Source organism: Cnephaeus nilssonii, assembly GCF_951640355.1.
Source record: "Cnephaeus nilssonii genome assembly, chromosome: 23".
NCBI classification, from domain to species: domain Eukaryota; kingdom Metazoa; phylum Chordata; class Mammalia; order Chiroptera; family Vespertilionidae; genus Cnephaeus; species Cnephaeus nilssonii.
In genome coordinates this window covers 12,797,363-12,811,662 of record NC_137094.1, presented here as the reverse complement: position 1 = coordinate 12,811,662, position 14,300 = coordinate 12,797,363, and the positions used below count along the sequence as shown (strand labels likewise).

General features: G+C 43.2%; 1 protein-coding gene across 5 annotated transcripts in view; it reads left to right on the top strand.

Annotated features, from left to right (window-relative positions):
• TAF1A (TATA-box binding protein associated factor, RNA polymerase I subunit A) overlaps nt 1–14,300 on the top strand; it is a 44,982-nt gene that overhangs the window by 19,641 nt on the left and 11,041 nt on the right. Inside the window, exons 1-6 of one of the 5 annotated variants that reach the window (XM_079763717.1) lie at nt 3,614–3,656; nt 5,414–5,556; nt 5,989–6,111; nt 8,044–8,213; nt 11,411–11,524; nt 12,841–13,039. In XM_079763717.1, the coding sequence (XP_079619843.1) occupies nt 5,991–6,111; nt 8,044–8,213; nt 11,411–11,524; nt 12,841–13,039 (604 nt within the window). In that variant the 5' untranslated portion in view covers nt 3,614–3,656; nt 5,414–5,556; nt 5,989–5,990. Of the gene's footprint in view, nt 1–3,596; nt 3,657–5,413; nt 5,557–5,934; nt 6,112–8,043; nt 8,214–11,410; nt 11,525–12,840; nt 13,040–14,300 lie in introns of those variants that run through there. The other 4 variants (XM_079763715.1, XM_079763718.1, XM_079763719.1 and 1 more) reach the window with 4 other exon arrangements.

Genomic DNA, 14,300 nt, shown 5'->3' with positions numbered 1-14,300 from the left:
TCTACTAGGAGTGAGTCATGTGCAAGCCAAGGTCTTCTATCAGCATGTTCTGTTTGTCCAGTCTTGGTAAATGTCCCCATTTCTATTGTACAAAGGAAGAAAGGCAAACATCTGAACCTGCCACTAATATATACAGTAAGCTTGTATGTCAGTTCCGGTTTCCGGTTCTGCCTAATTTACCTTGGCGCTATTTTCACAGAAGTCAAATATTTGGTGCTTTGAAACAAATGCAGGGTGGGGCCTGTACAACTCAACTTGCACAGTGAAGACTGGCTTATCCATTACAGTTTTCAGATATGAATTACTTCCTTACAGAACGACAGTGGAGGCAGGGAATGTAGTCAAAAGAATTAAGCTAGCTATCAGGGGTGTAATCGTGTGACCCTGGGCAAGTCATCTGTTTTTCTGTGTCTTAGATTCCTCATCTACAAAACTGGGGCTAAATGTTAACACTTCATGGTGTTTCTTTAAGAGCAAATAAGATCACATATTAAAGATTGCCCATTTATGTTGTTTAAACAATTAAACAGCAAACACATCTGGCTCTTAGGCAACAGGAATGGTTGATGATGCAATGAGAGTCTCAGCCAATCAATGACTTCGTCTCAGCCAATCAATGACATTTTTAGATGGAACCTACCCTGGACACTTCCCTTCTTACTATAAGTCAGTGTGGCAGGTAACAACCTCCAGGCTGTGCTTGGCAGTTCAAAAGTGCCTCCTGGAGGAGCTACTAAGAACTGAGAGGAAGAAAATAGGTCCTTGATGTACAAGCACAACCTGTTAACAGATCACACATCCAGACAAAGCAAACCTCCTGAATCCTCAGCATTTTAGTTGACACATTCAGTATAAAATTAGAAACAGGAACATAAATGCCATCATGAAGACTCTTCAAGTGTGGATGTCGAGCAATTGCATACAGGAAGTGTAAGAGTTCCCTGCAAGTATAAAAGTACATCCCTATTAAAAGATGAAAAAAAAAAGTTCATCCCTATTTAAATATGCATCGGATAGGAAATGATATGGAATGCATTAAAGGATGATTAAATGGATCTAAACCTGAATGATTAAATGGATTTAAATGATTATTAAATGGATGATCTAAATGATCTAAATGATGATTAAATGGATCTAAACCTGAATGATTAAATGGATCAAACCAGAATGATTAAATGGATCTAAACCTGATATTTCCCTTATTTCTCACTGACTCCCTAGAATAATGCTGTCCAATAGCAATATGATGCTAGCTACAAATTTAAAATTTCTACAAGTGACATTAGAAAGGTAAAACAAAGAAGATGAGACTAATTTTAACAATATATCTTATTTAATATAATACATCCAAAGTATTACTATTTCAACTTGTAATCAACGTAAGATTCTTAACAAGGCATTTGACATTCTTTATTTTATATGAAATCTTTGAAATCTGTTATGTATTTTACACTTACAGTACATATTAATTCAGACTAGACACATTTAAAGATAGCACAGCTCAAGAAGGCAGGGATTAAAAATTAACATCAGACCTATACCATACATTTGTACATACCTGTACATTATTTTGCATATACTTATTTTAAAGAAATGAAAATCTTAAAATTGTGTTTTAGAATTTAACCTATTTTGGCCAAGCTCTTTTGGAACTTTTGCGGAAGAAAGAAGGATGATGAAAAAAAAAAAAAAAAGGATGATGGTTATCTCAAGATCCACCAATTTTTGTTTGTTTGTTTGTAATCAGAGGTTGAGATTATGGTTGGGATATTTGAGAATCTCATTGCCATTTCAGATGAATCTGAAGACCTTAATAAAAAAGTATAAGATACAGTTATCATTACGCTCCTAGTCAAAGTGCTAGTTATGCATTTATTGTGTATTTCTCATAATTATCTCACACACATTTACTATTCTTGACAGTGAAACCGAGATTGATATTGCAATGGGTTGGCCCTGGCCAGGGAACTAAGTGATTAGAGCATTGTCCCAATACGCCAAGTTTGCAGGCTCTCTACATAACAGTTTGCAGCTTTTTAAAAAATGTAATGAATTATATTAAGTTGCTCTTTAGTGCAATGAAATTGTAAGAAAGTCTGTTCCTTACGATATGTTTCCTTCTAGATTGGAGTCCAGAAAACCTCCCGCATGCTTTGTTTTATATTATTTCTGTCATGCCATTTTTTTTATCTTATTTATGCCACTGGGTGTGATATAGCATAGTCATTTTCTTTTTTACTCTCTTCTCTTCACCCAACACATTTTCTACCAGAATTGAACTGTGGGAAAGGGAAGGGGTAAGTAGGCATATAAATATATTAGTTTTTAACTATGTCTCTTTTACCTATTGTTACTTAAGAGTTGTTTTAAGGACGTTAAGGTAAATCATAAGTTTCTCCTCCATTTTTGTGAGAGCATGAATTTCTAGCCATATAACATCAGTTCTGGGTGGGTTTGGGTGAAATTATAGCTATGGCAAGAGATGAAACATAGCATGCCAAGCCTTTAGACTAGAAGCCTTTGTCGATGTCATTTGTGTGCCTTCCTGGACCGCATCATCACTTAGGTCAACCTTGACAGTGGAGTTAGAGCACAGCTTGAGTGAGGCCCAAGGCTTATGACACAAGAAAGAGCTGAAGGAACTGTTCTTGCAAGCTCATAGCTGCTGCATGGTGTTTTTTTTGAGGACAACACAGAATCAAATATTTGTAGCGAGGAATTCCTGTACAAACTCTTACTAGACCCTTCAATCAACTCTACAATATTCTGATTCTGCTCAAATGGCTCAATTTCAGGGTAGGGAAAAGTCTTGAATTTCCTGCGGCAGCCGATGCCGTTATTTGTGCAGCCTTACAAAATTCTTGCGATGACTTTAAAAGCTGCCTCCCTTTAACTTGCACTCCTGAGTCCTAGTTCTGTTAACTCGGATGTTTTGAAATAGTAGCCTGAACCCTTCTTTCACAGACCAACCTCCCAAATTTTGGCGACACATAGTGCTGCCATTGGTCTCCGCTTTGCCAGGGTTGTCTGGCCTACAACTCCTCAACTTTCCGTTACTTCACCTTTAGCCACCCTCCTTCCGACCCCTAGTTCATAGAAAGTTTGTCGATGGTCCTCATGACAGTGCCTGCAGGTGTCAGCAGAACCACCACTGCTGAGAGGAAAATCAAACCTTGCCCAACTTTTGGGGAGGCAGCCAAGGGTCCCCGAAATTCAAAACTTAATTTTAATAAAAGAGAAAAATGATTTCAAAGGAGCAATGGAAAGGCTATGCAGATTTGCTGTGCTCGGACCAACTTGCCCTCCGGTCGCCCCAATATCCATTTGCAACGAAAGTCTCCCATTCATCCAATGTCGATAGACTAAGCTGCAAATCTGGAGTGTGCACAACGGGAGGGCGGGAGTTCGCGATCACTTCCGGGTTACCTGGGCGGGGGGAACGGGCTGGGGGGCGGGGTCGAGCCGAGGACAGCGCAGACTGCGGCGCCGCAGGAGGAGTTAGGGGCGGGGCTGCGTCCGCGCGTTGCCTGCGAGCCGGGAGCTGGCTTCACGCATGCTCACACGGAGCTGTGGCTAACTCCACTTCCGGTGTTTGCTCGGGCGGCGTGGGAGCTGGGACTGCGTTCGGCGGTGCGGGCGAGGTCCAGCTGCGGGCGGTGAGGGCCGCGGGTACCCTCCATCCATCACGGCCGGCGGGAGGGTGGAGGGACCGTGGTGAACTTGGCACATGCCTGACACGCCTGCAGTCTTTGGGAATCTGGAAAGGGAGAGCTGCTTCTATCAGGACTCGTTAACATGCATGCGCGTGGGGTTCAAATTCTGGTGCTATTTAAAACCCATGCTCCTGACTCTAGATTTTGATATTTTATTTTATTTTTATTTTTAAAATTTCTTTATTGATTAAGGTGTTACATATGTGTCCTTATTCCCCCATTGCCCTCACCCCCCTGTTGTCTGTGTCCATTGGTTAGGCCCATATGCATGCATACAAGTCCTTTGGTTGATCTCTCCCCCTAACCCTCCCCCCTCCCCTACCTGCCCTCAGAGGTTTGATGGTCTGATCGATGCTTCTCTGTCTCTGGAACTGTTTTTGTTCATCAGTTTATGTTGTTCATCAGATTCCACAAATGAGAGAGATCATATGATACTTATCTTTCTCTGACTGGCTTATTTCACTTAGCATAATGCTCTCCAGGTCCATCCATGTTGTTGCAAATGGTAGGAATTCATTCTTTTTTAGCGCAGCGTAGTATTCCATTGTGTAGATGTACCACAGTTTTCTAATCCACTCCTCTGCTGATGGGCACTTAGGCTGTTTCCAGATCTTAGCTATGGTGAATTGTGCTGCTATGAACATAGGGGTGCATATGTCCTTTCTGATTGATGTTTCTAGCTTCTTGGGATATATTCCTAGAAGTGGTATTACTGGGTCAAATGGGAGTTCCATTTTTAGTTTAGATTTTGATTTGGAAAGCTTTCGCAGGCAGTGACGTGGAGCAGCAGAATTGGAGGCAGGGTCACTAGTTAGAAAGCGGAGGCAGTAAGCTAGAGCCAGTGTGAGGGTGTCCGGAACTAGGGTGCTGGCGTAGGATGGCGGAGAAGGGGGGAGATGCAAGTGCCAGCAGGCGGCCATCAGCAGGACCCAATGAGCCATCGGAATGGGGAGCGAGGGAGAGGGCCCTGTCATCTTGAGGGTTAAGTCCAGACTCAGCTTGGCACGTGGCTGTCTTTCTAGATTCTTTGCCCGCCCTCACTTCTGCATTCCGATCCCTCCTGCACACAGACCCCAAACTCCGTTCATGCCAAGTAGTTTGAAGTTCTGGTTATTTATTTTTTTAATATATTTTATTGATTTTTTACAGAGAGGAAGGGAGAGGGAGAGAGAGTTAGAAACATCTATGTGAGAGAAACATCAATCAGCGGTCTCCTGCACACCCCCCACTGGGGATGTGCCCTCAACCAAGGTACATGTCCTTGGCTGGAATCGAACCTGGGACCCTTGAGTCCAGGTTAGGGCTAGTTCATAGAATATTGTCCTCACCTTTCTCGTGACCTCGGGCCAGGTGACGTTTCTTCACTGAGACCCTCGTTTTTTTTTTTTTCAACATGAAAATGGGAGAAAATAATAGTATTTACTTCAGGTGTCTGTAAGGATTAATTTAGATGATTTATATGCCCGGTGTATAAAAAGGGCCCAGTAAATGTTAACTACTATTACTGTTATTATGGTACCGTTTTGTTATTATGCAGTTTTGCTGTTTCTTCCTTTATTACATTTTTTAAAATTAAAAAAATATATATACCTTTATTTGATTTGAGAGAGGTAGAGCTAGAGATAAATAGAGAAACATCAATTTGTTGTTACACTTATTTATGCATTCATTGGTTGTTTCTTGTATGTGCCCTGACCCAGGATCAAACCCCAAACCTTGGTGTATTGGGTGGATGCTCTAACCCAGTGGTCGGCAAACTCATTAGTCAACAGAGCCAAATATCAACAAGACAACGATGGAAATTTCTTGTGAGAGCCAAATTTTTAAAACTTAAACTATATAGGTAGGTACGTTGTTATTAACTTAATTAGGGTACTCCTAAACTGGCCTTTGCTAAAAACTCAAGGGGCCAAAGAGCCACATGTGGCTCGTGAGCCGCAGTTTGCCAACCACTGGTCTAACCAACTGAGCTACCTGGCCAGTGCTGCTGTTTCTTCCTTTAGATTTGAGTCGTTTTCTTTTTTAAATCAAGGGACAGTATCTTATCTATCTTGGTGTTTTCCTGAAACGTAGTTTCTGTCTGTTTTTTTGCATGGATCATTTATTTTGGTTGTTGCTGACAAATTTACATTTTTAAAAGGAATTACTAAGGTACCCTTAATTTTGCTGATCAAGTGGTATGTACTAGACTAAGAAACGTCTGTTTTTCTGTATAACTCAGAAGGCTGTGGATTAAGACGTGCAGAAAGTAACTGATCTTCTCGGTCTGAAATAGGTATGAGTGATTTCAGCGAAGACTTGCTGAGGCCCACGGAGGAGGATGACCCAGCGGAAACGAGCGTCCGCTCTCATTCAGGAATGCGTCTTCCTTGGCTCCAGAAGCACGTAGAAAGTGTGGGTAAGTAAACACCGTACAGCCATTTTACCTTCTGTGCAAGAGATGGTAACATCCCATACGAATGCAACATGAATAACCAAGCTTGGTTCACTTTTCAAGATAGGAATAAATAGATGACAATTTCTTATGCTGCAGCCAAAAAGAAATAAAAAAAAGATGATTTTTTGTTTTAGAATTCTTTTTTTAAAAATATATTTTATTGATTTTTTTACAGAGAGGGAGGGAGAAGGATAGAGAGTTAGAAACATCGATGAGAGAGAAACGTCGATCAGCTGCGTCCTGCACACCCCCTACTGGGGATGTGCCCGCAACCAAGGTACATGCCCTTGACCGGAATCAAACCTGGGACCCTTCAGTCCGCAGGTCTATCCACTGAGCCAAACTGGTTAGGACTAGAATTCTTTTCCTTTGAATTAATAACAGTCTGTATTATGGCAGATACGCATTTCTTTTTCTTTTTACTGAGCACTTATTATATCCCTGACATTGGCTAAATTTATCCTCTGTATATCTACATGCTAGGCATTTTAAAGGTGAGGAAAATGAATCTCAAAATAACTTTAAGGGCTGGATGTGTTAGGCATTCACTTTCTCCTCCATTTTCACCTTAAGGTAACTCATATTGCTTTTGTTTATGAAGCCTTGACTATCGGCACAGTTCTCTAGGAGATCAATTTTAGGAAAGAGTATGCGAGGAAGTTGATTGCTGTAACACTATGTTTGCCTGTACCCGTTAGTCTGTGTACTCCCAGCGTAAGGGTACCTGAGCTGAAATACTGCTGGCCCCTATGGGTCCCCTCGAGGTGTGGAAAGGGAAGAGGAGTGGCAGTATGCAACCAGTTACTCCTATAACAGGGTTGTCACTAATTCCAAATATTCTTAATATGAGTATTGTCAATTCTTTTATTTTTTTTACTAGAGGCCCACTGCACGAAATTCAGGCATGGGGTAGGGTCCCTAGGCCTGGCAGGTGATCAGGGCCGATCAGGGCCTTCCTTCGTTCTGCACCGCCCCCTGGTGGTCAGCGCACGTCATAGTGAGCGATCCAACCCCTAGTCTCCCCAGTCAAACTCCCGAGGGGACACTTGGCATATTAGTCTTTTATATATATATAGATTTTTAATTTTAAGTCTTTATTGTTGAAATACTACATATGTCCCCTTTTTTCCATATTGTCATTTCTTTAGAGATCTAAATGCTACTGTCTGTAAAACTGTTTCAGTCTAATTTGCATTTAATATCATTGAGTTATTAGGAACTCAGTCCTTAAAAAAATTAAAGTCCACCTCTTGTTTTCAGAACCCTGGAAGGTAATAAAGGCCCTGCTTGCCTAGGATGGCCCTAATGATTTCTACGCATTCTAACTACTTGAGACTATGCGTTTGGATAGAGTCTACTCAGGTTGTTCAGTAGAAGAGTGAAAGGGTGATTGACAGATTTGAAGGGTTTGTTGACTCTGGTAGAACATCAGATTACACATCTCCACATTAGGCTTTTTTTTTCCATTTGCTGAAACTAGTTAAAGTAGTGTGAACGAGTTTGTTTCAAGTGAAGCTAGCTTTGATATTTGGGATGGGCTGGATTAAGGTAATACCCACTGTTGTACTTGTTACTACTTCTGCTTATCAGAAGTAAGTTTTTGAGCTGTTGAATTGGGGTCACTGGGTAAAAGACTCCTCTCTTTGCCTAGCCGGTATGGCTCAGTGGTTGAGCAACAACCAGTGAACCAGGAGGTCACGGTTGGATTCCCGGTCAGGGCACATGCCCGGGTTGTGGGCTTGATCCCCAGTAGGGGGTGTGCAGGAGGCAACTGATCGATGATGCTCTCTCATCATTGATGTTTCTCTCTCTCTCTCCCTCTCCCTTCCTCTCTCAAATCAATAAAAACATATTAAAAAATAAATGAAAGACTCCTTTCCTTAATCTTTATAGCGACCAGAGGGAAAAAGGAGAAGGATTTTGCTCAGACAACAAGTGCCTGTTTAAGTTTCATCCAAGAAGCCCTGCTGAAGCACCAGTGGCAGCAAGCAGCTGAGTACATGCACAGTTACCTCCAGATCCTGGAGGACTCGGACAGCAACAAGAGGCAGGCTGCGCCCGAGGTGAGTCAGTGCGCATCTACGGAAGAGGTTACTGATCCCTGGGAGTTTCAGCTTCTTGTGTGGTGGAAATGGTTCTGATCTTCACCACCTTTTCTTCATCTCAGAAGATGATTGTTTTGTGTATCTAACTGCTAAGGCCAAACTCTGGAGCCCTCTTTTTTTTTCACGTCCCATCTCCAAACCATCAGAAAGGCCTGTTGGCTGTACGTTCCGATTCCCTGGGGTCTGACCAGGCTGCCCTGGATCCAGGCCGCTGCCATCCCGCTGAGACGGCCGTTTGCCCTTTTCAGCACAGCAACCAGAGTGACGCTTTTTTTAATTTTAGAAAGAGAGAAATCGTTTTATTGAGAGATAATTAACGCACCATCCAATTCACCCGTTTCAATCGTACAGTTCAGTGTTTTTTCATAGATACAGAGATGTGCAACTGTTACCATAATCTAAATGTGGACATTTTTGTCCCCCCAGAAGAAATCCTCTATGGACTTGCTTTCAGTCCCTGTTCTTCTCTTCACCCCTTTCCCCATCCCCCCCAGCCCCTGGCAACCACTAATCTAGGACTTCCTATTCTGGAGATTTCATCTAAGTGGAACCATATAACGTGTGGCCTCTGTGAGTGACTTCTTTCTCTGTACATAATGTTGTCACGGTTTACCCGTGTTGTGGTGTGTATTTGTACATCATTCCTTCTTATTATTGCAAAGCAATATTCCATTATATAGATCATAGCTCATTTTATGTGTCCATTCATCGGTTGTTAGACATGTGGATTCTCCCCACTTTTTGGTTATTGTGAAAAGGCTGCTGAGACACGCTGTACAAGTTTTGGTCGGGATGTTTGGGCATGTACCCAGGAGTAGAATCGCTGGGTCCTATGGGAGCCGGTTAATCTCTTGAGGACCTAGTAGACTGCTTTCCATTTGACCTTCCCACCAGCAGTGGGTAGGGCTCCAGTTGCTCGCATCCTTGCCAACACTTGTTATTGTCTGTCTGTTCATGACAGCTGTCCTAGTGGTTGTGAAGGGGGCATCTCATGGTGGTTTTGGTTTGCTCCCAAGTCCTGTGACTAATGACTAATGCCTCAGCAGGATCCTTTTAAAACGTGAGGCAGCACGCCACTCCCCTGCTGGAGACCTGGTGGCTTCCCATGTCACTGCACGTAGAAGCCAGCGTCCTCCGGATGCCTGCGTGTTCTCCATGTCTTCCCGCTGCCCTCCCGCTCCGACCGCTCTCTGACCTCTCCTGTCACTCCCCTTGTCTTTTCCTCTGCACCCTCCCCGCCTTCCTTCTCTGACTTGGACCGGCTCTGACTTGCCTGGTTGCCTTTGCCTTAGCTGTCTCCTTTACCTGGAAAGGTCTTCAGGACTCACTCTAGCTACTCCCCTCCGAGCCACGTTTTCAACGGGGCCTAACGTGCCCACAGTTGCCGCTGTACACCCCTCTCCACCTTCCAGCTGTCACGCCGGGTCCCCTTATGCCCCTCCATTTGTTTCCCATAGTTTTTGCCAATTTAACTATGACGTTTCTTGGTTATTGTCTGTCTCTCTACAGTAGAATGTGATTTCCAGTAGGGCAGGGCTCTGGAACAGTGCCTCGCATATACGGTTAAATTTGGTCAGTAAAAAAGCAGTTTGTCCAAAATAATTTCACCTGGAAGTCTCAAATAGCTTTTATTGATTTATTTTTTTTAAATATATTTTTATTGATTTCAGAGAGGAAGGGAGAGGAAGAGAGAGAGAGAAACATCAATGATGAGAGAGAATCATCGATCAGCTGCCTCCTGCACGCCCTACACTGGGGATGGAGCATGCTACCCAGGCATGTGCCCTGACCGGGAATCGAACCTTGACCTCCTGGTTCAAAGGTCGATGTTGCTCAATCCCTGCACCAAGCCGGCTGGGCTCAAATAGCTTTTATTAATACAGTAACCAGTGTATGAGTTAGAGATCTAATAGGGCCAAAAACAATCTGAAAGAAAACATGTTCCCATTGATTGAAAATTTAGTTTATGGACTAACGTTTCATACACCTTTAAATCACTGGACAGGCCACCGGCTCTTTTTGTCCAGAGTTTGTTTTGTAAGGTGAGGGGATTGGATCAGGGGTTGCTAGGCGCCTGTTTGGAGCAGTGGTGGGCAAACTCACTAGTCAACAGAGCCAGATATCAACAGTACAACGATTGAAATTTCTTTGGAGAGCCAAAATTTTTAAACTTAAACTTCTTCTAACGCCACTTCTTCAAAACAGACTCGCCCAGGCCGTGGTATTTTGTGGAAGAGCCACACTCAAGGGGCCAAAGAGCCGCATGTGGCTCGTGAGCCGCGGTTTGCCGACCACGGGTCTAGGGCTTTCGTTGGATACGCAGATTCTGGGGCTCCGCCCCAGGTCTGAATCCGAGTCTGAATCCCTGCAGTGTTTGTTTAACAGGTAGTTCTTATGTACAACCAGGTTTAAGTACACTTGTGATAGGTAATCTCCACGTTTTCTTTAAGCTCCAGAATGCTCCAGTCTGGCATTTTGCCAATGAGGTCTTGACCCCCTCTAAGCTGGGAAGACGAGTTTTACGGTTATACCAAACCACCAGTCTGTATATTTATAGAAATAACGGATTTAAAATTCACTTAAATTTACTTTCAGGTCGGTGTTATTGAATTGCTTTAAAGTGGGGTAAGAGAAACAGAGTCCACGCCCATGGAAAACGCAGAGCTCCAAGTTCTGTCAGCAACATTGCGGTGCTGTGGGGAGGAAATATCTCCTATTAAAATTTGTCCGTAGCTGATAAACATTCTTAAGTTTGAGCCCTAAATGTAGGTTACATATAGTCAGTAGTTAGCAAGCTTGCTGGGATCTCAGGAAGTATCTAGTCCATTGCTCTCATTTTGGTTTTTCTCCTGTTAGTTAAAAATGTTATCTTCATTATATATCCCAACTTGCCTGCTTTCTTTAGACTACTAATTTAAAAATGGCACTATTATAATTATCTGGTATTTTAATTGGTGGGAAAGATTTTAATCACATGTGATAACAATATTAGTTTCACTGGGTGAAGTCTAGTGAAATATTGATGGAAGTGGTATCTAGGGAAAGAAATTATAGGTTGCTTTTGAATGAAATAATCAGAAAAAAATAGCTTTCTTAGGCAGACATTGGTTAAGGCAAAGATTTTACATTTTTGTTAGTAATTTCTGTTTTGACAGATTATTTGGAAACTCGGAAGTGAAATTCTCTATTATCACCCCAAAAGCAGTGTGGAGACTTTTAATGCCTTTGCAGACAGGATGAAAAATATCGGCGTCATGAATTACTTAACGGTAAGAACATGGGCTTTGCGAATTTACCTTTGCAGTGTTCATTTTTTTTTTAAGCAGTAATGCTATTGAGTCACAGTCTTTTTAAAAAATATATATATTTTATTGGTTTTTTACAGAGAGGAAGGGAGAGGGATAGAGAGTTAAAAAATCTATGAGAGAGAAACATCGATCAGCTGCCTCCTGCACACCCCCTACTGGGGATGTGCCCGCAACCAAGGTACATGCCCTTGACTGGAATCGAACCTGGGGCCCTTCAGTCCGCAGGCGGACGCTCTATCCACTGAGCCAAACCGGTCAGGGCTGCAGTGTTCATTTCAACAAAACAGCTTGTCTCAGCAGTGAGGTAGGCAGTCAGGTAAACGGCATGGACAGAGTGTGAGAGACCTGGATAAATAAGAAGCAGAGAGGAAGCAGTGCTGTGAGAACCATTGACTTCTCCGTTTCCCGTCGCCCACCTTGACCTCTGCGTTAAAATACCTGCTTGTTCTCTGTCTCGAGCGGCCCAGACCAGCCCTTTGGAGGCGGCACTTGTGTTCGTTGTGCTGAGGGGCCACCTTCTCATCCTTTGCTCAGGTGGCTTGAGCTCTCTAGCAATTGGCACTTTTGGAAAAGGATTGAACTAAACAAATTGGGAGTTTGAATATGTGAAAACGCCCCCCCCCCCTCAGCTTTCTGGAGATATGATTGGCATATCACACCGTGTAGGTTTAATGTGTACAGTGTGATGATTTGAGCCACGTACGCGTCATGAAAGAGTTAATCACAATAAGGTGAGCTCGCACCTCCTCCATCTCACGTGATTACGTTGTGGTGTTGTTACGGTGAGAACGTTAAAGCTCTACCCTCCCGGGAACATTCGAGTATACAATTATTAACAGTTATTAACTCTAGTTACGGTACTGTATATTAGATTTCCCGGAACTTACTCATCTCATAACTGAAAATGGGTGCCCTTTGACCAACATCTTCCCGCCTCCTCCACCCTCAGCCCTTGGCAACCACCAGGCTCCTGTGTGTGGATGCAGCTTTGGAGCAGCATCTGAGCCAGGACTGTCTGTCTCCCTGAGCCAGGACTGTCTGTCTTCCCTGGATCACGCTGTCCTCTCTCTGTAAGCTGATATCCTTTTACTCTCATCCACCTCATGCTGTTCCACACTTCGCCCCTCTTTGCTGGATTGACATTTCGGATGACGGGGACCGTGCTGTTATATCATTTGTGTCCTACCAAGATCTTAGCCCAACACACGTCCTATTTTTGATGAATGGTTTTCTAAGCACCTAACAGGTCCTGGTGCATGTTCTTGTCACGGTTGCAGATCTCCTTACAACACGCGTTATACCTTCTGCATCACGGGATGCTGGACGACGCCAGCAGGAATCTCAGCCAGGCGGAGACGTGGAGATACGGTGAAAAGTCATCGTCCCAGGAGGCGTTAATCAAGCTCGTTCAGGCCTATAAAGGGCTTTTGCAATATTACACTTGGTCTAAAAAGAAGAAGGAATTGTCCGAGCTTGGTGAGTGGATACAAGGGAACTGTTTCTTGTGGCGATAAGACTGGATCAGAGGGACACAGGGATCTTTAAGGAGTAAATCTACTCCCCGACCTCCCAGCCCAGCTTTATCCAGATGTTACAGAGAGCAGGTGTTTCTGTGGATGTAAAATTCTCCATCATCTTTTATATACCGATGTATCAAAAACCTTTTCAGGCAAAACTTAGATGATTCATAAGTTACGTTTATGACCATTTTAGATTCTTTGCTGTTTTTAAATGATTTCCAAGAAAGGTGACCATTTTCTTCAGCAGGCATTATCGCATATCATAAATGTTTCTTCATGTGGGTTTAGAATGGGGCTTAGTGTGTTTTATAATGCTGTTTCTCAGAATATTATGTTTAAAGAGTAGAGCAAGATAAAGTGGTTTCATCTCTGTACAAAGGTCATAACAGACCATTTTCTTTTTTTTTCTCAATATGTTTTTACTCATTTCAGAGAGAGGAAGGGAAAGGGAGAGAGAGATAGAAACATCAATGTGAGAGAATTATTCATCGGTTGCCTTCTGCACGTCCCTACTGGGGATGGAGCCCACAACCCGGGCCTGTGCCCTGACCGGGAATCACACTGACCTGGTTCATGGGTTGACGTTCAACCACTGAGCCACACCAGCTGGGCACAGACAATTCTCTTGATCATACCAGAAACTGACCACGGGTCCTTCTCAAACTTGGTTCCCTTGCTCTTACTTTTTACTGGCCACGGTATCCTGTGCTAGCGCCACCTTTGTGCTTTAAAGCTGTAGGTTGTTTTCATTTCCTTTCTCTTGTTTAGTGTTTCTCCGTAGCTTTTTTGGGATTAACTCCTTTTTAATCCAAATTAAAATCAGGACAGTGGTTTTCTCAAGACAATGGAAGGAAAGGCACGTATGGGGGTTCTGGTTTTCTGTCCAAATCTCCGTCTTGGTATTTATCGCGTCGTGGGTGGTAAGCCGTGTTTTCTTATTATGCTTATGAGGTAGGTAGTATTTCCTTGGCCTCTGGTCGTGTGATTTTACTAACCTCAAAATTCCCTTCCCTCTTCCTATTTCTTTTTTTTTTTTTTTAAATATATTTTTTATTGATTTCAGAAAGTAAGGGAGAGAGATAGAGCGATAGGACCATCAATGATGAGAGAGAATCATTGATTGGCTGCCTCCTGCACGTCCCCTATGGGGCGGGGGGATCGAGCCCACACCCCGGGCATGTGCCCTTGGCCAGAATTGAACTTGGGACCCTTTAGTC